This window comes from Colobus angolensis, unplaced genomic scaffold, assembly GCF_000951035.1.
Source record: "Colobus angolensis palliatus isolate OR3802 unplaced genomic scaffold, Cang.pa_1.0 Scaffold197, whole genome shotgun sequence".
Lineage (NCBI taxonomy): Eukaryota > Metazoa > Chordata > Mammalia > Primates > Cercopithecidae > Colobus > Colobus angolensis.
This window is the reverse complement of record NW_012115121.1, coordinates 120183-144620: the sequence shown is the minus strand read 5'-3', so window position 1 is coordinate 144620 and position 24438 is coordinate 120183. Positions and strand designations below refer to the sequence as shown.

General features: G+C 38.5%; 1 protein-coding gene across 1 annotated transcript in view; it reads left to right on the top strand.

Moving 5' to 3' along the window:
- Positions 1-24438, top strand: part of PLD1 (phospholipase D1, phosphatidylcholine-specific) — a 159075-nt gene that overhangs the window by 16474 nt on the left and 118163 nt on the right. Inside the window, exons 2-6 of the mRNA XM_011940988.1 lie at positions 14588-14778; positions 15012-15139; positions 17033-17178; positions 17693-17798; positions 19165-19230. Coding sequence (XP_011796378.1) covers positions 14619-14778; positions 15012-15139; positions 17033-17178; positions 17693-17798; positions 19165-19230 — 606 coding nt within the window. The 5' untranslated portion in view covers positions 14588-14618. The remainder of the gene's footprint in view (positions 1-14587; positions 14779-15011; positions 15140-17032; positions 17179-17692; positions 17799-19164; positions 19231-24438) is intronic.

Here is a 24438-nt window from a genome sequence, read left to right as displayed (position 1 = left end):
CAGGGGAAGCTTTCTGGAAGAGGTGGCACCTGATATGAGTCCCAATGGATGATAGGAATCAATCAGGCAAAGATGGGGTTGGAGGAAGGCAAAGCTGCAGAGGGAGCAACCTATTGGAAGGCTGAGGTTGGAGAGCATGGAGCATGTTTTGTTCAGTCCAGCTGAGGAGGGAAACCTAACACAAAAACCTTGACTATGAGTCACAGCAAGAGAGAAGCGGTAGAAGGGAACATATGTGTAATTGAGATACTTGAGAATGTTTTAAGTGGTAATAGGGGAAAGCCACAGGATCAGGAGAAGTTGATGAGGGAGTTGACTGATGAAATAATGAGAGGAGGGTTGGAAACAAGCAAAAGTGGGAGACAGGACAGGCAGAGGAGGGGCCTTCTTCCAATGTTTTGGTGGGCTGGGAAAGAGTCAAAATCACAAATAAGGTGAGGGATATTGAGAGATTCTGCCCTTAAAGCCTCCCTTGTCATGGTAAAGTGAAATGCATGAGGTTATTTATATTCCCAGTGCCTAGCATGGTGCTCAGCACATAGTAGGTGTTCAATAAATATCCATTGAGTGAACTATTGTCATCCTGAGAAACTGCTTAAGAAGCCCTGCAAAACAGCTGCACTGGAAAGCAAGGTAGCTTATCAGTCTGGCTGGTGCACACTGACTCTCCTTCCAGTTCATCAAAGTTTGGCAGCCTGCCTTTTAAGTTGCCATTTCTTGTTAGTATTGATGCAACCCATTTGCTTCTGACCCTTGGGAATGTCACAGGAGTCAGGTGTCCCGAGAATATCTCTGTTCCTTAGCACTATGCGTAGGAGCAGTGGTTAAACAAAGACCAAACTAGTTCTTTCCCAGTGAGGCTGGCAGCCTGTCCACACCTGTTGAGCCGAGTCTGGCTGCAGCTCAGACAAAAGCAGTTTATCCTGCCCGTCTGGTTGTCTTTGTTACACATTTCAGACGTGGTTCAAAGCTGCATTATAAAGGAAGAATCCATCCCTGAAACAGACCTGTATGGGCAAGCAGGGTGCAACAGAGGTGTGAGTTCTAGTCTCATCAATCCTTTATCTGTATGATTCTGAGCCCCTGTCTTCTCAGTGCATTGAAGAGGTTGGACCAAATGAATGCCTAGATCATCATGTGTGCCAGGCATTACAGATCAGGATTTTTATTCATTGGTTTCTTCAGTCTAAAAATTGTATGCTTAGTTCTTACTCAGTGTCTGCCACCAAATATGTGCACCATACAGGTTTTGAATTGAATTGAATTGCATTAATTTCTATTCTTTCTAAGACACATACACACACATAGTAAAATACTTCCCACCGGTTATATAATTCAATTCCCTCATTTAATTCATTTCTTCTCAACAAATACTAAAGATATGAGAGAGATCAGATTTGATTTCTTTCAGAGATGGCAAGATGTTAAAGCCTCTGAAGTGTGGGGTGCGAAGAACTTGGAGGTGTATGCAGGCTCAGAGAAAGTAGGCTGTGATCACAGATTAATGTTTGCCATGGAGATGCAACTGGGAAGGCTGGCCACAAGTTTCATTTATTGTTATTCTGAGTTCTCAAGGAGCTTACAGCTCAGCAAGAGGGAAAGAGCTGTAAATAGATAACTTTGGTTTAGCCAGAAAGAATATCAGGTTTGTATGACAGAGACCACAGAAATAAAAATGCACTGAGTCCCTTTTGGACTCCTTGCTAACGGCGTTCTCCTCCCTCCTCTCTTGCTAAATGTTACCATTCTTCTAAAGTTATTGTGTATCATTTCCTCAATTAGTTTTTATGTCATACTTCTGTATATATTTATCCATAGACAACATACAGGATTGTTCTATGTTTTTAAATCCTAAACAAAAACTGTAAGCCAGATTTTTCCCATCAAACTTTGTATTGACATTTATTCATGCTGATACATGTAGTTCTAATGCACTTATTTTCTCTGCTGTATAGCATTCCATTTAAAACATTCATTTGCCTATTCTGTGGTAGATAGATATTTTCAGTTGTCTAATTTTCTTTATAGTGAATAGTGCTTTAGTGCCCATTTGAATATATGTCTTCTTATACCATGGGGGAGTATTTTTGTGAACATACTTATGGGAAGCATTGCTGGGCAGTAGGTTCCATCATCTTCAAGTTTACTAGATATCGTGATATAGATATGAAATTACTTTTTTCTTTTTTTGAGACAGAGTCTCGCTCTGTCGCCAGGCTGGAGTGCAGTGGCGCGATCTCTGCTCACTGCAAGCTCCGCCTCCCAGGTTCACGCCATTCTCCTGCCTCAGCCTCCGGAGGAGTAGCTGGGACTACAGGCGCCCGCCACCGCGCCCGGCTAATTTTTTTGTATTTTTAGTAGAGACGGAGTTTCACCGTGTTAGCCAGGATAGTCGCGATCTCCTGATCTCGTGATCCGTCCGCCTGGGCTTCCCAAAGTGCTGGGATTACAGGCGTGAGCCACCGCGCCCGGCCCATTCTTCTATATTTTATTTCAAATGTTTACATGTTTGTAGTTCATATTTAGGTCTTTAATCCTAAAAACATTTGTTGTTCACATTTGAGACTATAATATGGAAACTATTCTTACTGGAGCTCTGAAGTAGAGAACTAATTTTATTTTATATTTCTCTGAATTGCCAATAGTTTCAGCATCATGTATTAAACAGTTCATTTTTCTCCATTTTTTTTTCATTCCACTTTTGTCATATGCCAAGAACTCATATTTGAATAGGTTTGTTTGGGGGGGATCCCTATTTGGTATAGTTCATCTATTTCTGTGCCAATAATGTACAGTTTTATTTTTTTCAGGTTTATAATAATTATTGATCTATCTGATAGAGCAAGTCTTATCTACTTATTATAGTTTTTCTGTTACAGATTCTAGGATCATATTGTCAGGTTCTGTGAGAAATTCTTAGGAATTTGAATCAGTAGATTTCCTTTGAGGAAAAGCAACCTTTATTTACTAATTCAATACCACATTTATTGAGCTTTAGGATGTTGTTACAATCTTATGGCCTCCATTTATTTCTGATGAGAAGTTCATCATCATAAGTATGGTTCTCCTGAACACAAGTTATTTTTCTCTGGCTGCTTTTAAAATTTAGTTTTTTCTTTACATAAAAGTAGCTTGACTTTAATGTACCTAGGTGTAATTTTCTTTGTATTTATTCCTGTTTGGGATTCACTGAACTTCGTCAACCTGTAAATTTATTTCTTTCACCAAATTTAATGAATTTTTTAATCATTATTTCTTTAAACATTTTTTTTTTCTGCCTCATTTTCTCTCTTACTCTATCTTTCGGGGATTCAAATTATATGCTTGTTAGATTTCTAAAATATTATCACATAAAATATTGAGGCTTTGTTCATTTTAAAAAAAATTTTTTCCCCCTCTGTCTGTCCTTCAAATTGGATAATTTCTATTGTTCTGTCTTCAGGTTCACTGATCCTTTCTTCTGTCATTGCTATTCTGCTGTTAAGCCCATCCTGCAAATTTTTTCTTTTCTCTGGTGAGATTTTCTACTTATTCGTTCACTAAAACCATATTTTCCTTTACATCTTCGAGCATTATTATAATAGTTGTTTTAAATAATCCTTCTCAGCTAATTTCAGCATGTCCATGTCAGGCTGGGTCTCTGCTCTTCACAATAGATCACATCTTTCTGTGTCTTTTATGTGTAATAGTTTTAGGTGACATTGTGACTGGCATGTTGTAGAGACTCTGGATTCCTTTATACTTCTTTCCAGAGTTTGGATTTTTTGTTGAGTTTAGTTTTGTTTTACAGTCATTTAACTTGCCTGGACTCAAATTCCAGACCCCATCTGTCCTGTGGTGGGCAGCAGCAGAAATATCTGTTAAAGTCATTTTAGTACTAGCTGCGTAGCTTTGGAATGTATCCCATGCCTACATAGTTCAAGCGTCAGCCTATGCAAAATTTGGGGTTGTCTCCCCCTCTGTGGCTCTCTCCTTTCTAGGATTTCTGGCCTCACTTTTCAGCTGCTGTGATAGCTGTGAAGTTTGTTCTTTGGTTCTTCAAGCCAGAAATCTATGGACTTTCTATCTGAGCTTTAGTCACTCAAGTTGACATGGTCTGGGACCAGCCCTTAGACAAAAACAGTGCTGTTTCTTTCTTCCAAATATAGGTTTCCTTCCAGTTTCTGCTTGATTTTGGTCGTTTTTCAAGCAAGTTATATATATATATACACACACACACACACATACACACTATATATATATAGTATATATATATATAGTAGTTTTATATATATTACAGAATATGTAGTTGTTATCTGTGGGATGGTAAATCTAATAAAAGTAATACCTCTATTACTGAAAGCTAGACATTGTGATCTTGGATAATTTTTATATATAGTTTTTCATTTTGTAGTTATCACAGTTCCATGTAGTTTCTTCCCAAGGATGCTGGGTGTGGTTATTTAGTTCCTTTTATATAGGCAGTGTAGCTCTTTGAAGCTCTGGGTTTTTTGTAAGAGTGTCACTTCCAGGCCACTGCCTCCCATGGTTCTGGGATCTTATCTCCTAAAATTTATGTGAGGGAACAGAACTGTAATCTCAGACGCTTATCTGAGATCCAGAACCCTTTGGACCCTACAGCTTCAGTTCCAGTGTGCCCATCAGACTTCAGTTTCTTCATTCTTAGACACTGTAGGTTTTTTCTTCATTATTGTTTTTGTTGCTGCTGCCACTGCTGTTAACCTGGAATAAATCTTTTCTTAAAACAATCACAATTTACCTAGCAATTCTGTGTTTTCAGTAGAAATGGAGCGTATGTATGAGCTTGATTCATTTTGTTTCCAGAAGTTTGTAGCAGTGTTTTCTATAACAGGCAACATCAGACCGTTCCCAGATCCAGCTGTTGCTGCTAGTTCCTGTGCTTAGGAGGGACATGATTCAGGTGGAAGTATATGAACTTTGGGCAGGGGTCTTACTGATAGCTCTTAGAATAACTAGGGACATAAGAACAACTAACTTTATTTTAGCATCTAGTATAGTCCAAGCTCTAAATCATGCAATATTACTTCCATTTTACACATTAGGAAGCTGAGGCACAGAAAGACATAAATAACTTGTTTCACCATAAGGAGAGTCATATTTCAAGTTACTTCACTCAGAATCACAAATGTACTGTGGTACAGTACTGCCTCAACGAACATTTTTAGCAATTATATAGATGGCCAAAAAATTGAAATTGTGCTATGTCAACTAGCAGTTGTGACAGAATTCAAAAGCTAATCAGCACTGGAGAATTTTTGGAGGAGATTACGATGTGTGTTTGCCAGATCCATTCTTCTCATAGGTGAAATTCATAGGATATCATTGAAAACACTCTCTGTACTGCCAAAACTCACACTAACAGAGGTTGTTTGCCTGTTGCTTTGAAGAGAAGTGAAAGAAAGGAAAGCATGAATATTCTATTCTTGGCCATAAAGAAACTGAGTATTCATTTAACATCCAAGGATGTTAATTTTAGAAATCTGACCACAGTTTTTAGCAATATTAACTACCTTTCTTTTATAAAGAAGAATTTTCCCTTTGACTTAAGTCAATCCAGTGATTGTACAAAGTCTCTGACTTACACGTAATAAACGTATTAACAGGCTTTGAAGTTAGGAGTGATCCTCCCATATTTTCTCTTCGAATACAAATCTTTATAATGTGCCTTGTCACTTACAGGGGCAGGAATAAATCTTCTTAGATGTTGGCTCAGAATCCTCATCTAAATGTCCTTGGCATTTGGGCTAGGTTTTTATCTTCTGGGTGATGTCACTTAGAATATGTTGTTTTTCTGACATTTAGTAATGTTGAGAGAGGAGTTTTTAAAATTATAATGTATCTATTGCAAAGTCCTAAACACAGACGACTTCATATTCATGTAAAACAGATATTTTAATTTTCAGTTTTTAGGTGAGGAAACTGAGCACCAACTAAAGTGACTTTGCCCAAGTTAATCAAGGCAGAAATAATAGCAAAGTAGATCAGATAGTTGTGTGGCCTTGAGCAAGTCACTTATCTCTCTGTGCCTTCAGTTTCCTTGCCTATGAAAAGGGGCTAAGAATAGCAGCTACTTCTTAGGTCTATTGTAAGGACAGATTGAGTTAATGCATGCAAACCACCTGGATCACTGCCTGGCACATAGTAAACATTATGCAAGTTTGCTTTTTAAAAATTACTGTTAAATTCAGCACAAATGAATTTCTGCAGGAGCCAGGATGTTTCAGAAAAAAAAAAAAAAAATGAACAAACAAACAAAACATGGGCTTTGGAATCCTGGTTCTAACACTATCCTAGCTCAAGTTTCCTGTATGGAGCCTCTGAGGTTGCATCGTAGGGTTGAATGGGAGTAGTTATAACTCTAGAGGAGAAAAAAAAAAGAGGGGGAAGAGAAGAGAGGCAGGGAAGAAGGCAAAGCAGTCATTTCCTGGCTGGCCATAGCTTCCCAGGAAAAGCAGCCAGTCACTCCATCACATAGAACATCTTCCAGATTGACTGTTTTGTATCAGTGTGCTCAGCACAGCCAAGGCCAGAAGGAGAGGGGAGAGGCATGCATCTGCCAGCAACTTAACCTGCCCTAGTATCACAGGCTGTGAGACTTGGTTTCCTGTACTCCTCTTACACCCTTGACACACAACTCCTGAGGAAGCAAGAGAACATGTCCCCGGTGCAGCACTTTAACTGAATCCAAAAGCATCTGGATGAGGCAGTGCCTCTGAGGGTCTGGTCGGAGGTCAGTGGAGCTGCGTGCTGTACTGCATGCCATGGAGGCTGTGCCAAAGCCCTGCCCTCGCCCAGAAGGAGGTTGAGATGGTTGGTGGCATTAGGAGAAGAAGTGAGAGCAGTCATGACTGGGGATCTTTACTGAGCAGAGGCCAGGAAGGCAGCTGGGACCCAGCCCATCTAGTGGCCTACATACCAGAACCAGTCCCACCACTCACAACTGTGCAGCCTCAGTAAGCTCCCATGACCCCAGTGAGATTGTTGTGAGGACCGGAAGTAATACACGTAACATGCCTTTCCAGTGCAGGCACTCAAGAAATGACACATCGTATTTTCTTTTCTTTTTTTTTTTTTTTTTTGAGATGGAGTCTCGCTCTGTCCCTGGGACTGGAGTGCAGTGGCCAGATCTCAGCTCACTGCAAGCTCCGCCTCCCGGGTTTACGCCATTCTCCTGCCTCAGCCTCCGGAGTAGCTGGGACTACAGGCGCCCGCCACCTCGCCCGGCTAGATTTTTGTATTTTTTAGTAGAGACGGGGTTTCACCGTGTTAGCCAGGATGGTCTCGATCTCCTGACCTCGTGATCCGCCCGTCTCGGCCTCCCAAAGTGCTGGGATTACAGGCTTGAGCCACCGCGCCCGGCCCACATCATATTTTCTTAACCATCAACATTTGAAATAGATGTCAATTTCCTTCAGCATTTGAATAGATGTCAATTTCCTTTAACATCTGTATTTGACTCTGGAAGCAAAGTTTGAATTCAAAGATATGACTGAGATGAACTAGAAGCTGATGCCACTGCAAAAAGGAAAATATGTAACTCTAGGACATATTAAAGGAAATTACTCAGAAAGCTCATGCCAGAGAACAAATGCCATGGATGTTTTTAAAAGGTCATCCAAAGAGGTCAAAGGACTTACGAAAAGTCATGAGAATCAAGAATGATTTTCATGCCCCAAAACATGTGACTTATATCCGAATTCACTATTGGATAGCGAAACAGCTGTCTGGAAGGTTGTCCCTTCGGGAAACCATGATGTCTTACGGGATTTCTTTGTGCCTCCATGGCATAAAGCTGCCTTGGTTTTCTTGGGTTATTATTAAAAATGGCTGGGAGAGATCATTATTAGAAGTATCCTAATAACATACTTACTAGTTGAGATTAGCTAATGGCAGAAATTATGGAAATTGTAAGAGCTATGTAACCATTTTGCTTTATGTCATTATAGATGTGTTTTTGTTTGTTTGTTTGTTTTTAGCTAGGGGAAAAAAGAGAACACGAATTCAACTCTTATTCTGTGAGCACAGTGAGTCCAAAGTATTTAGCACCAGTCTGGACATCTCAGGGATAAAAGTGGCTTCAGTGGTAGGCCAAGTGGAGGGTTTGATATAAAGCCAGGAGAGAAGGATAAGTAAGTGGAAGATTGCGGGGCTCTGGGCTCCCTGAGATCAGACTGGATGTGGAGCTCAGTGGAAGGGCTGTGTTTGGGAATCAAACTTCTGACTCTTAGAACCACAGACGTAATAGCAAACTGGACTCACAGGTTATGGGCAGGAGAGGTGGCTGGGTGATTCCGCATCTTGGCATTTCCTTTTCTTGGCACAGGCGCAGGTGGAAGGCAGAAGAGGAGCAGGCACATGGCTTTTGGGTCAGCCAGAGCCAGGCTGAGATGTGACTTACTGACTTTCTGACTCTTCACCTCTGTCACACTATCTCACTGTCTGCAAAGTGGGAATGATGACAGTACTCCTCATGAAGTTGCTGTGAGGATCATTTGACATGATGCATGAAAAGCCACAGCAAAAGCCTGGCACACAGGAAGCTTCACTAGCAGTTTGCTGTGTTAGCTGTGATTGCTTTGGCAGCCAATCTGTTTCTTACATGTTATACGCCTCTCAGGGGCTTTTCAACCAGAAGGCTTCTACATCTGAGTGTGTCTGCGGTATGTAAGGGAAATAATATCTCTTTGTGTCATTCACTGAATAACCTGGAGCTGACAGCTTTCTCTATGGACAGCTCACTGATTATGTCACTTAATCAACAAACGTGTTGAGCAGGTGCTCGGCTGGGTGTCTGTGGTGAATGCCCATGACTCTAACCCTCTTCCCCCAGCAGTGTCCCTGTCTAGTGGGAAGACAGGTGTGTCAGTGCATCAGCACATGATTGCAGCTCAGTGGACATGCTTCTTCACCTAAAGGTCTTGAGGGTACAACCATGAACCTATGAAAATATATGCAAAATGCTGCATGTGAGCCCATGCTCATATATTTCTGGGATTGTGGGTTCATAGATTTCATCAAAGTTGTGAAGGGTGCTGGACCTCAAAGGGAGCAGGAGCCACAATCGTGAGAAAAGTGGCGAGCACTATGGGGATGCCAAGGAAGGATTGCATAACCAGCCAGGGACAGCAGGCTGGATGAGGCCAGGAAGACATGCAAGGAAAAGGAAGGGCATTAGCTGGGTCTGACTGGCTAATGCCTTCCATGATTGTTTTTGCAGAGGAAGGCTTACCGGTTTCTCTTATACTTAGGGTAGTATAGTCCAGAAATTTCAGGACTGGTTGAATGGGAGAGACCCATTCTTAGAGTAGCCCAGCCAGAAAGACAGTTGCAAGATGGTACATTAGTTTTGGCAGCTAAACAAGAGATGAAAAGCAGGATAAACTCTGTTAAGATTATTTTTTCAGGGGTCCCCTTTTAATAGAATTAAAGATGACACTAGCGACCAAGATGATTTTTGCCTGTAGATGAGTATCCATGACCACATTTACTCCTCACAGCTTCCCAAGGGAGGAAGCATGAGTGGAACATTTCATAGAGGGACACTGCGACCCTGGGACTGGTAGTTGCCCAGGTTACACTCATAGTAAGGGTAGAACAATCCTAGGTCATTTGATCTTTCCCTTATACCATTGACATTTCATTTTCTGTCCAAGGTACATAATCACCTTCCATTAATATTTGTGGAAGTCATGCTCCTTTTTATAAAAAGTCAAAGATCCAATTAAACATCAGAGGATATTTAAAATGTATTTTCTCAAAACATGTAGTCTGGAGTGTAAAATGTGTTAATATCATTTACTTTATTGAAAGTCAGCTAAACTCAAAAGATATTTATCCAAGTCATATTATATTACTAGAGATTGAGTTTAGTACTTGAATCCACATTTATAATTTTTATATCTCAGAGAGCATCAAGTCAGTTCCATATATACAGTTGCTGTATGATGCGTTTTCAAAGGTTATATATTATGGATCCTTTAATTTTCATCATCGTGAAAAAATGGGAAAACAAGATATCCCCACAACTCAGTTTGGGTTTAAACTATCTAATCACGATTTTTTTTTTACATTCATACATTATGATATGATTTTTGGCTTAAGAATCCATTGCATTTATTTCTCTCAGTAAGTACAATAGCATCTAGAAAAAAATGAGGAAATTTTTGCATATTGTGTTAGAAAGGAAGCAATAAGTAAATTGTAACTATGTTCACGAAGTGAATGTGGGTTGTTGTTCTTTTAAAAATGGTTTTACTTTTTAGCAATGCATAGTAGCACATGCCTGTAGTCCTAGTTATTCTGGAGGCTGAGGCAGGAGGATCACTTGAGCTCAGGAATTCAAGGCTGGATTGAGCTATGATCACACCACTGTACTCCAGCCTGGGCAAGAGAGCAAGAGCTTGACTTAAAAAAAAAAACAGTTTTATTTTAAGAGTATATGAAGCAAAGTGTAAAAGCCTCCCAGTGCTCATGTTTCCTTCCACCCGCAGTCCCACCTCTGGATTGGTAAGTAGCTGGGCTTTGAAGTCAGATCAATCAAAGTTGATCACCAGCTTCATCACTTCCCAGCCGTGTGGCCCTGCCAAGTTTCCTACCTTCTCTAAGCTACTCATTAAAAATGCTGGTAACAATGGGACCCAGCTCCTAAAGTTATTGTGAAGATTAAATGAGATCATGATATTAATCTCTTCGTACAGTACCTGGCATGTAGTACAAATTTAGCAAATATTGGCTGATGTTCATATTTATGTTAATATCAATAATTATAGTTGCTATTATTGTATTTTGGCTAAGGCAGTGTTTATCTATTTGTTATCTGAAAAGGAAAGTGTCTGCTTCTCTTTGATGTTCTACTTCCCAATCTTGTTGAAAGTTGAGAATAGAAAATTCTCTGATTTCATCACTGAATAACTGGAGATCATTAAATCTTCCCTGCAAAGATTTTCAGTTCTATAATTGAAAATGAGAGAAAAAAAAAAAACCCTTATTTACTTTCCAGATACAAATGCAAACAGAAATAAAACACAGCTGCTCTTATCTCTCCATGGGCACCATCTCTTCTTGGTACTGAAAGAGATAATGATCTTGCAGTATAATTTTATAAGGAGGTAACAAAATCAATTACATTATCTCAAGTGTAAACACTGAAGCCCTTATCCCTTTGCTGACTAATATAGGCTGTGCCTGTGGCAGCTGCTCACCCCCTATTATAGATTATTTTAGATGAAAGAAAACATTGACTGATACATGAAGATTTGACAACATAGGAGCATAGATGGTTTTACAGCTTGATATTCAAGAATGAAACCAGCAATACAATGGTTGGATGAAAAGTCAGCACACAATGCCCATGGACACAAGTAAAGGTAAAGATGGACAAATGATTCATTGTCTATTATTAAATAGTAAAGTCTTGACAAAAGCATGAACAAAGCTGCAAATGCTTTGGGTCCATTGCCACATGGTCTTATAAAATATTATAAACCATAAAAGTAAAAGGCTAAGAAGGAACTCGGGAAGCTGTTGAGACATGTTGTTTTCATAATTGAAGTGACTGTGGGATGAGTATGATCCCTTCCAAGGTATGGTGACTAAAGTAGAGGACATCTCTTGTCACAGGACTTAAACTTCATATAAAAGATTAATTTAAATTTATAGACATTCAAGCCCATAAAATAAAAGTAATAATTATGGGCCTCTGTAACCAACTCCATAAGATTTTAGAGCCAGACAAAATCTGCTTTATAAACTCAACACTGACACAAGTTGAGTGACCTTGGACGATTGCTTAACTAAATCCCTCAGAATAATCGTATCTACCATGTGGGGTCATTGTGAGTATTAAATAACATAACTGTACTACAATTGTGCTTAGCATGTAATAAACACTTGATAAATGATAAGATGTTTTCTTTGTTTCATGTCTCACTCTTCAAGTTTTTCATAAGTGAATATGCTTCTTTTTTCTCTATCTGAAGTTGGATATTTATTTTAGCTTGATGCGTTGGCTCTGTAACACTGTATAGATTACTGTAGTCTTTGTATTTCTTAAAATTCACAGGTATTTTTAGGATCAGCACGTAGTTCAAAAGGAAGGTTATTTGGAGTAACCTTTGTCTTCACTATGTTAAGAAAGTTGACAAAGTTAATAAGTCTGTTTAATCAATAAAAAATATCTGAAGTCTTTAAAAATTAACAAGCCACAATGATATGGTGTAATTTCTTATCTGTTTTTCCTTGTCTCTTTTCCTCTAAATTTTTTATTACCTTGTATTTTGAATAGAATAAAATCTGACACATTGTTAAGTGTTTGTTGAATGAAGAGGAAAGGACATACATATTTTGATTTTTGACCAAAGGCAACACTCCTCAATGGAGGCTGAATAGATCTTAATTAAATTATCTAGGTTAGAAAACATTTTGCTACCTGCTTCTCTTATTCAAATGCAAAACTACTCTGATTAATTTCTTGGGATAGGGAAAGGGTTAAAGTAATTAAATTATAAGGGAGGCTGAACACTTTTATGGCATCTTTTATCTACAGTTAGGGTTTTCGTGTTAAAAGAACTCTAGAGATGAAATGGCTCAACCTCTTCAATTTATAGAGAGGAAACAAAGGCCCTAGGAATGTAAATGGCTTCGTCTTGTGGTAACCGAGTTGCAGGAATTTATTTCCAATTCTTCCTATTAGGGTTTGCTCTTAAATGGACTTGCCCCAGGGTACTTATTTATATTAACTGTTCCATCTATTCCAAGGGCTTACATATCTACAAAGAATAGATAGCAAGGTAAAGATTGTGATTGAGAATATTGGCTTTTGGGTTAGAGAAACCCGAATTCCAGTCCCTTCTTCACCACTTACTAGCTGTGTGACCTTGGACAGATTGTTTAAAATATTGGTCAAGTTACTTAGTCTTTCTTTGCCTCAGTTTCCTTATCTATAAAGAGGGGATGACAAACTCCTGTCATGCTCAAAATAGAAATAACAAACCCTCATAGATTTATTATTAATGACAAATGAGACAATGTATGTAAACAATTATAACCAGCGAGGTGCATTCTAAACAATTAGTAACTATTAACTATTATAATATAAATTAGAAGTGGGAGGGAACATTGAAGGTAAGAGATAGTCCTATACTTTGCTATAGTAGGCCACAAATTTGGCTCCAAGCTTTCTTACAGCCAACATACAGAAAGAAACATGATTGATTACATAGTTCCAGGGAACTTAGATATATTAATTTTATATATCTGGCCAAACCAGAACCTCCCTCCTTCACTCCCATTTTTGAATTTCCAAATACAGTCTCTTTCTCCCAGACATAACAGTATAGGTTTTAGAGACTCATTGAGTTATAATAAGGGCTGTATAAGTTTTCCTGAGACTTTCTTAGCATTCCCATATAGCCACTTAGCTTTTTGGTAGCACTTGCAGGACAGACCCAGATAAGTGTCTTCCCTGGGCAAATTTCATTCTCAAGAAGCCCAAGACCTTGGAGGAGGCCAGGGGTGAACTTTGGGTTATATGCCTCATTTCCCTCACCCATATCAGGTGTTCCTTAATCACAGGGGCCTGCCTTATTCACCTTCACATTTTCATTCATCTCATCTCACATGTGGTGGATACCCATTGTGATTTGCAGTTATAAATGAACATGTGCTGAAGAATTACTGGTATGAGCGTCCTTCCGTTTTAGGGCCTGGTTTTAACAGAGAGATTATTTCTATATCAGGCAAAACAGACATTTCATCCAACTCTGATGACAGTGTGCAAAGCTTGAATCTCAATATTTCACATGAAAAATAATATCCATGTGAACTCTTCTGCCCTGGGTACTGATGGGCAACGACTTGTGTTATTAAATATCGGAATGAAATAGAACTAGTTTTCTTTAAAGAAATAAAAAAAGGAGGGAAGTATAATTCTAGCACCTCAGATGTCTTTTGGAATAGGTATGTTAATCAATTTCCTTTCGAGACACATACGTCATTATACCTCATGTAAAGTCGTGGCCAAATTCTCATGTCTTGAAAGGTAATATACACTTTGCTTGTGATATCACCTACAGCGAAAATGTAGAAGGATTATGCTATCATAAAAATATTTCTAAATCTGTATATTTCAATATGTGAAATACTCTAAATTTTCTTTAGGAGATATTTAGAGTTGCTTATTTTACATTATATTCTTTCTTCAGCTGTATTTATTACAGCAAATAATCTATTTCTTTCTCTGAATAAGCTTTCCCAAACCAATCTCCCTTGAATTACTTATCTAAGTTAGTAAAGTCGGATGAGAGAAATGCTGGCATTCAATGTGGTGGTTCTTTTTTTTTTTTTTTTTCTTTTTTACAATTGAGTACTCCGTTTTAATTTACAAGTTAAGAATCCTTTAAATGTTAAACAGGAACGACAACTAAAAGGTTGTTTTGGATAACTGAATCTCACACAGAGCAGGCTGAATTGTTTCCATATGCTGTATCTAAGTCTGGATTCAAATTGTGGAATAGCATTTTATGTTATCAAAATGCTAAGTCTTTGTAACCCTTTTCTTCTTTCCTAGCCCCTTTGCTTTTACTCTGTCCTAAGTTAACATGTCACTGAAAACCGAGTCACGGGTAAATACCTCTGCACTGCAGAAAATTGCTGCTGACATGAGTAATATCATAGAAAATCTGGACACGCGGGAACTCCACTTTGAGGGAGAGGAGGTAGAATACGACGTGTCTCCCAGCGATCCCAAGATACAGGAAGGTAAAGACGGATGATCTGAGCGGGGAAGAAAAGAGTTTGTCAGGGTTGCTTGCAAGAGCACAAATTTGAAGTAACCAGCAAATGATTGATTTTTCCTTGCAGATGTTAACACTGGACTCAGATCATTTTGTAAGAGGCTTTCTTGTTTTAACAAATGATTCTTAAAAGAATGCCTGTAAAAGACAAGTTATGCTAATCATGTATTGCATTAACTTTATTTACTTATTTTTTAGTGTATATCCCTTTCTCTGCTGTTTATAACACTCAAGGATTTAAGGAGCCTAATATACAGACGTATCTCTCTGGCTGTCCAATAAAAGCACAAGTTTTGGAAGTGGAACGCTTCACATCTACAACAAGGGTCAGAGCGTTTATGGACTCACCATTTTTTCTTTTGTCAATATCTGTGAATTAGTACATAGCCTTTCATTTTCCTCCCTCCTAGCTATGACCATGTTTGTGGGTGTTTGTTTGTTTTTATTTATCTATTATTTTCAAGTCATTGTCACCTGTCAAGGTTTTGCCTCCTTCCCACTTAATCTTCATTCTTATATTCCTCTTTCTTCATTCGAGCCAAAGCTCTTTCTTTTAAAAAGGCAGGTAAGGCAAATTACCAATGTAATAAATTGCAAAGTGCCTCTCTTACTCTTCTTCTCTCCCCAGTTTTCTGTTTCATTTGGACTCTTGGTGCATATTTATTCCACCTTGCATGGCAAGTATAAGTCAACAAGAATTTTAGCTTCCCTAAAGTTTATTTAGAATGAAAATGTTGGTGCTCCTTGGCTCTGAAGAAAAAAAGCCAGGATACTGGATTCGCCAGTGCCATTACCCCAAAATACTGTTGAGAGAATTCTGCAGGCATACTCTGCCTCTCTGATTGGTTCCTAGAAAACCATCCTTTAGTCCTCATTCATGTGCTTTTTCATTGAACACTGAAAAGGCTTTGGAGTAAAATGTCTTCAGCCATCAAAGGTAGGCCCTTTGAAATGGATTGGACTAGAAGAAACTGTTAGGGTAGCTCCTTTTCTCTGTTCCTGCCTGGATTTTGCAGTTGTTAAGTCTCCAGGGGAGGAAAATGGCTGCAGGGTGGTGACTTTTGTCCCTTCAAGCTAAGCTCTAGCCATGGCAGAGTAAGGCCACCATTGCCTCCTGCCTCAGGGGAAGCACAGATTAATAACCAGCTGTCAGGGCACAGCTTTGCCTTCCCTTCCTCCTTGTCTATTGGAGGTGGCATGCGCTGCATCGCTTTCTGGGTGGTTTTGCCTCGTGCTGTCCCAGCCTACCTGCACATGTACTGACTCCCAGCCTGCACTCGCTTGGGTGGCAGCCTCTGGTTTAGGCTTTCCCTGTAACTCGGGTCCATGTCTCCCTGATACACCACTGAGCAGAACTCACTCAGAAATGTCTCTAAGATGAGCTTTGTTTTCTGTTTTCACCTGCCAGCATTTAGATTGAAAGATAGCTAACATGTGGGAGTAAATGACAGACTCTAGAGCCAAACTGCATGATTTAATTCATCTTTGCCTTGTGATCTTGAACGAGTGACTTAACATCTCTGTTTCTGTTTCCTCTTCTGAATAAGGGGTATAACAGTGCTTACCTTATAGGCTTGTTATGAAGATTTAGTAATGATAATACATATATATAATATTATACAAGTGTACACTGTACACTCATTACCGCATTCACTTTCTCCACCCATGCCTCCTTAACACTGCTGGCTCCTCAGGGTGGGTGGGTGGTATAGACAAGGCTAGACCTTGGAATGTGTTTCACAGGAGAAGGAGAGAAGGCATGTCATGCCATTTCTGAAGAACAAAAACAGCCAAGATGGTGCTCTTAGTGTACAATACCTCTCACCCCTGCCAATTGCCTGGTTCACTGCTTATGTTTGTGGACTGGACCCCTGAAGACTAATTAGGGCCTTCTCTCATTGTCTCCTCCACCTAGTTCCTTGTTTCAGGTGTGTGTGCGTGGATGCACACACACACACATATGTTGGAGGAATAGCATTTGTAGGAATCGTCTCATGTGTGATTGAAAGTTTGTCTTATGTAATTCGTCAAGTGAACATTTAGAGAATATTATTTCTGTAACTGGCTGCTTTTGAAAAAAATTTACTTAAGTACTTACACAAAATAAGTAGGCTGGACTTAAGTATACTTCCCTGTTACTAGTTAAATATTGTTCACTGAAAGCTTTTGGAATTTTTGTTGCTATCTAAAATGTCAAACATTTTTATGTATCACTGTAGGTACCAAGTATTAATCTTTATACTATTGAATTAACACATGGGGAATTTAAATGGCAAGTTAAGAGGAAATTCAAGCACTTTGAAGAATTTCACAGAGAGCTGCTCAAGTACAAAGCCTTTATCCGAATCCCCATTCCCACCAGAAGGTAACCATTTTGGAATTAATTATGCCAGTATACAAGTCGAATGGAAAGTGTATTTTGGCTGGGTGTAGTGGCTCACACCATAATCTCACCACTTGGGAGGCTGAGGCAGGAGGATCACTTGAGGCCATGAGTTTGAGACTAACCTGGGTAACGTAGCAAGACCTCCTCTCTACAAAGAAAATTTAAAATGTAGCTGGATGCGGGCAGGTGGTGGTAGCTAGTAGTTCTACCTACTCAGCTGCAACAGGGGGATTGCTTGAGCCCAAGAGTTTAAAACTGCAGTGAGCATGATTGTACCACTGCACTCCATCCTGGGCAACAGAGCACACCCAGTCTCTAAAATAAATAAATAAAAAGTGTATTTAATTCACAGTATTGGCTAACTAGTCTATTGTTGGTAGATATTTTCAATTAAATAGTCTTTTAAAAATATGCTGTCTCATGAAAGATACACTAAAGTCATAGTCACAGAATAATCTAGTAAGTGTTTGCATTCTGTGTGTTTGTGTTTTAGACACACATTTAGGAGGCAAAACGTCAGAGAGGAGCCTCGAGAGATGCCCAGTTTGCCCCGTTCATCTGAAAACATGATAAGAGAAGAACAATTCCTTGGTAAAAGAGTAAGTTGCTTCACTATTCTGTTGTTTTGAACCTAATTTTGCAGTGCTGTAGAAACACAGCATCTACTGAGGGGTGAAGTAGGCCTGGCTACAACTCCTCTCATCCACTCATCGATCCCCCAGGCTGGTTTAGCTTTTCTGGAACTAGTTAGGCAGTCCCTTCTTTCCCCAAGCCATACAATGCATTTTCTCAGAAGGGGAAGATCATTCTTGGTTAGGACTTAAGATTATGAAGAAGCTGTTCTCCCGACTAGAACCTTTTTGAGCTTATTGTGAGTCAAAGATTGAACTTATTGTTGTGGATTTTGAGATCTACTCTTTTAAAATAATATATTTCCATACATAAGCTTCTGTGTTTGTAATAGCCCATCTTAAATATATGTAAAATCTCATTCCTAAACTATAGATGGAGCAGTTAGGGCCTGAGAAGAGTATGACGGAGTACAGACAGGCACAGCACGGGGACAGAAAACTCCAGGGGAGGGGCGCTTCTTCCTGCTTCCAAGATGGGTGCTGCAGAGTGTGGACGATTAATTTTTTTTTTACTAGAAAGTGAACAAGTGTTTGTTAATTTCTATCAGTTCTGTTTGGTAATCTGAAACATTTATGTTCCAGAGGGAATGTTTGATTTCTCCTTTGTAGTTGTCATCTTGTTTAAAATCTCTGTAGGTATCTGGACCACATATTTTCCAAGATACCTAGGCATATAAAATTATATAGTTTTGGTTTACTGTGTGCACATGTATGAATTCAACTGAAAACGAAACTTCGTGATTAAGCAAAACCATGCTGAATTTTATATCATGGTCAATATGATTGACATCTGTTGCTCCAGTGCCCCAAGCCTATATCCCTCTACTCCCCATCTGCCTCCACACAGTTTAGCATATTTAAAATCAGTACATTCTACTAGAAAGTCTTTTAACCTCTCTCCACTTTTTTTTCCTGGAAAGCTGTTTAAAAATTGTAATGTATCTTTCAGTAAGTTCAGCGTTAGAATTGAAAAAAAAATGAAAGTTATTGGTAATATCAACAAATTCTTTAAAACAACTTACAGCAAGTCCTGCTATAATAATTATGGAGGATTAAAAGAATATATAGCTCAGGGCTTGTCAGCAGTTTATAGAAGACCTAAGCATATGGAAAGTTAAAAAGTAAGAAGATATTTAAATAACAGTTCAAGAGAATTATGGAAATGACAGACTAATGCTATTCAGAATTCCTTGCTCCATGATTATATTAATAAATAATTGAATAACTTATACAAGTTAAGATGAAAATGATGATCTCATCATTGTCACTACTGTTTAATTTTTAAAAATAAATATGACCATGTTAACACTTACCTAAGTTATTTGCATTACAGAAACAACTGGAAGATTATTTGACAAAGATACTAAAAATGCCCATGTATAGAAACTATCATGCCACAGTAAGTACTAGTCAGTGATTTGAGTTTGGAGTAATTTTCACTATAGTAAATTGTCAGCTAAATTTTGGATCATTTTATTAACACAAGTGATTGTATCCACATCTACGTTCATCCTTGAATTAAATTAAGTGAATACAAAGTTGATTTGACAGCAAGGATCCAGTTTACAATGGTGTGATGCTGTTTAAAAAAGTTGAATGAACTTAAGATGTCTATAAAAATAGATTTAAATGAACTTGAAATGCTGCTATAGGCTAGATTATCTAGAAATCAGCCTTCTTCTCTTCTCAGGTTTCCAGGAAAATGCCAAAAAACATTTTTAGCTACAAAGAGTAACTGTTGAGTAGTAAGTGATGAAAACAGTTGAGGGGAGTTGAATGCCTAAAGATTTGGTGGTGGGTAGGGCGGTTGCCATCTGATTGGCTTGTCATGCCTGTTAAAGGCCTGTCTTTTCATTTGAAAGTGAGAAGCATGGGAAAAGCTAGGAAAGAAAAAAAGCCTTGAGGAATCCAAGTAAAGAGAGAAGAGGTGATGGGGCTTAGATGCAGCCACAGAAATTAAGCTTGGGTTACGCAGCTGGCAAGCAGGGAGGGAGTAGGTTTTCTAGTGTCAGCAAACAATTAGCTCTGAGCTGTTAAAGGTGGGGTGTTTTTAAAGGTTTAGCCTTCAATTATCCAGAGGTCTGGATAACTGAGAATGCACTGGTTTATTGGATGTATGGATGCATTTGTGTGAATTGTATTGTTATGAGGCTGTGTGCATCTACATTATATGTGTGCAGAACTCAAGAGTTGGTGCAATTGTGATTTGGCCACTAGTTTAGAGAATGGCATCACATAAACACATAAACAGAAAGAGGAAAGACCTTAGTGTATTTTGGAGAGGATGCAAGAGCAATTGGCTCTGTGAGTTTCTCATAACAGGAGCTGCCTTCCTGCTGCCTTGCAACACACAGTTTGGAGTCTGGTCCAAATATACATCCAGCTGGTCCCCATTGCACATAGCTGACCTGAGTCTAGGTCACTACCTGCCTCCTGCAGCAGCTTGCACTGGGGCATTCAATGGACTTGACGGAGCTTCTGTGTCTTGGTAAACCTGGAGAAGGGTTTTCCGAGGAAAACAGGAATTCAGATAGCACCAGAGAATCTCAAGAGAAAGATGATGGGAGGCAGGGGTTTCTTTTTTTCTGGGACTCAGTAACTTGTATTGTTGAAATAACATAATGAATAAGGATACTACTACTATTGTTAATAAAAATGATACCTCCTGTTGTGTTGCCTGAAATCAGACAACAGACAATTATTTAAATGTGTATTAGTACCTATATGCAATAATTTTCCATTTCTTTTACTTTTCTGCCTGCCTGTGATTTTACTTTTACTATTTCTTTTGGCTTTAACAGTTCTTGGTGAGTTCATTCTTCTCTTTTTATGTACTTTTCTACATTTGGGATTCTACTATTGACTAAAGAATGTTTACGTTTAAAAAATGTTCATTTTAATTACTTTTCCGGTCATAAAAATATTTTCAAAGTTAAGCCATGTTGTATTTAGAAATTCCAGAGTGACCTATAAACGTTTCCTTTGGAAGGGAAAGCCTCATTAGCAACTGGCTGAGGAGATTCTCCCTCTTATTTTCTTTTTCTTTATTTTTCCTTTTTATTTTTTATTTTTTATTTTTTTTGAGACGGAGTCTCACTCTGTTGCCCAGGCTGGAGTGCAGTGGCATGATCTCGGCTCACTGCAACCTCCGCCTCCCAGGTTCAAGCAATTCCCCTTCCTCAACCTCCCAAGTAGCTGGGACTACAGGCGCCCGCCACCATGCCCAGCTAATTTTTGTATTTTTAGTAGAGACAAGGTTTCACCATGTTGGCCAGGATGGTCTCGATCCCTTGACCTTGTGATCCGCCCACCTCGGTCTCCCAAAGTGCTGGGATTACAGGCGTAGCCACCGCACCCAGACTCCCTCTCGTTTTTTATAATTACTGAGATTATTCTTTCCAACAGCTGAATTGTTCAATATGATTCAAGCACAGGATACAATTTAATATACATTAATTCTCTAACATTCTTTTTATTTAAATGTAGTCTGGCCTAACGACTAGATCTGTAGGCCTCTGCCTCATATTTGTGAAATGAGATTGGAATCTATGTGTTTTCTTCAATAATTGTGAGAAATATTAAAAAAGTATTTGTTAAAAATACTTTACTGTCTGTAAAAAGCATATTAAAAGTTATTTTAACATGTATATAATAAATTTACACTTTTATAAGTATAAAACAAACCTATTTTAAGTCAATTCAGGTCCTTAAGCAGATAGAATCATGGATCATAGGTCAAGGGACTGAACAGGATATGTTCTTAATCTCTGTAGGGCCATCCAGATCTGTATTTGGAACAAGTGTGTTTAACAAATAGCTCAAGTGATTCTTATCATCAGGAGTTTGAGAACTAAACTAAAATGCTATGGTCAGCTTAGAAATGTCTTGGTAAAGTTAGACCACTTTAAAAAGTGGAGATAGGGCTGGGCATGGTGGCTCATGCCTACAATTCCAGCATTTTGGGAGGCTGAGGCATGTAGATCACCTGAGGTCAGGAGTTCAAGACCACCCTGGACAACATGGTGAAACCTCGTCTCTACTAAAAATACAAAAATTAGCCAGGCGTGGTGGTGGGCGCCTGTAATCCCAGCTACTTGGGAGACTGAGATAGAAGAATCGCTTGAACCTGGGAGGCAGAGGTTGCAGTGAGCCACGATTGTGCCACTGCAGTCCAGCCTGGGCTACAGGGCAAGACTCTGCCTTTTAAAAAAAAAAAAGGTGGAGATAAATTTATTATAAAGGTGTTTGTATAATAGGATTTTTGCCAAAGGAATTTGGTTTAGGGTTCTAAGCACTGACATTATTTTTCTTAAATGGCCTCTGAAATTAGACATGGACAGTTCTTTCCTCTTTCTTTATAGTCATTGGTTGGGTTTGTGCTCAGACTTTTCTCCCATGATTATGAAGACTTGCTCTGATTTTAATTCTTTTGTTTCCTTCTTACGCTTCTGCAAAACAGAGCATCCTAGTGTTTTAGTGTCGTCATCATCAGATAGTCCCCTCAGAGACTATGGGTGATTTGTTCAGTTTTCTTTGCTCATTTGTAAAATGAGGACAAATGTATTTCCCCTTTACTCTAAGCATAAATATGTAAAAAATAGCAATATCTGAGTTGTGTAATAACATACAAACAAATCTCAAACAGGAATTCCTTTTGTATTCTGAAATTGTATTAGTGCTGGCTGTAGTAGAGAACTCACTAGCTAGGCATTTTAATTAGTACCTGGAAAATGTTTATTTTCCAGGGAATTAAAATAAGAGGAATAAGGAGCAGTAAATGTACCTTTTTCATACTTGAGATTAAAATCTAGAAATGGAACAAATTGTACAATTTCCAAGAGAAGGGCCCTAAGCTGATAGGATCATATCTCTACCTTGAAGTGAATCATTTAACTCATGTGACTCAGATTCCTTATCCCCAAGAAGATGATTAGCTTGAAATCTTGGATAAAACATCCCACAGATCAGTAATACTGTGTTCCTCTCTCCCTTGTTTTGTAGAATGAACTTTAACTTGAGGGGAAGAGTAGGTAAAGAATAAACATGAACGCAGTGTTTTCATTCCAACAGGGAAAAGCTGTACTAATTTGAACAGCTACATCTTCAAATTAAGGGAAATGTTTTCTTTCTGATGATTGAGTCTTAGCGTTTAGAAGGACTTTAGGCCTTTGTCCAGCCTCCCAGTTTCCTTCATAGATTAGATGTCCTCTTTGTTCCCTGCCTTTCCTGGAGTACCTGAGTCTACAAGGACCTTGCCCCGCTCGATGCTCTTACCTTCCTTATATCTGATAATTTCCCACCTGGCCGTTTACTTGAGTTTTTGCTACCTGGGAAATAAAAGGAGCCTCTGAAAGTCACCCTTCTCTTACAGTACAAGGATGGGTGGAAGGGGCAGTGTGTACGTGATTGCCAAGTGATTTTCAGGATTTTTTTGTTACCCCTCGGGTTTGTTGTTTGTCTCTTGACATAGAAATATTTTTGCTTCTCTGTTTCTCTAACGTTTTTAGTATCCAATTGGTAGATCACGTTGGAATTTTTTACTTGAGACCACTTTCCACCTAGTGCCAAGAACATTATTGCATTGCAACATTATTTCAGTTGTATTCATATTTTACAAATTCCTTTGCCAAAAAACAAAGACAAAAGGTATTGATTATACATTACTCAAAAGATCAATAGAATAAGCCCCGTGAAATACTGTTAGGCTAAATTGATCTTTAAATTCTTATTCCTGAGAATCACTTGCCCAAATGGAGAATAGAATTCTTATCACTGAAGACGTACTAAGAAGTTTGGACAACATCATCTTTGTTAAATTTTAATTTTTATTAGTTAGGTTTGCCTCTCAGTTGACCCTGACACACTTACTTTCAATTTGATAACTCTATTAGAAAATCTTTTATTGCTGGATATGTTCTTTTCTATATAATAGGCCTGGTTCCTTCTTAAAATCTCTCTCCAGTCAAACTTTACTAAGCCATTAGGATAAATTAAATTTCATATTAATGTGTAACTTTCAATTTTCTACGTTATTAATGTGTGCTTATCTACTTGTCTGAGACTCTTTACACTTAGCAGTTTTGTTATGATACTCCAAAAGTTACCGTTTCTGAATGATTTCGGAGAATATTTCTGTTGTCAACTATTTGATGATAACAGCTATGTAAATAAGAAAATTTTTTTCTTATTTAGATTAGTGGCTTCCTTGATTTTTGTTTTCATTTCCTGTTCTTCCCTTCGGTTGGGACTGAAGGGACTTTGCAGAAGTTAGTTATGCCTCTGTAGTAGAGTATAGTCTTCAAATGTAAAGTAGGACTGACATTATTTGTCTGCTCGCTAGAGATAAAAGTTACGACTTAGGATTTTAAAATATTTTGGATTTTATGGCTGGCAATCTGTGAGTCATTTCCAATAACCCATAGGTTACTACATTTTCCAATTAAGAAGCGTTTTCACAAATCAGATAAAAATGCATGATACTGAGTGAATCACTGTTTTATATAAGAAATGAAATGTAAAGACCTTGAGGTGTTTTTGTTTTTTGTTGTTTTTTGAGACAGTCCTGCTGTGTTGCCCAGACTGGAGTGCAGGGGCGTGACCTCCGCTC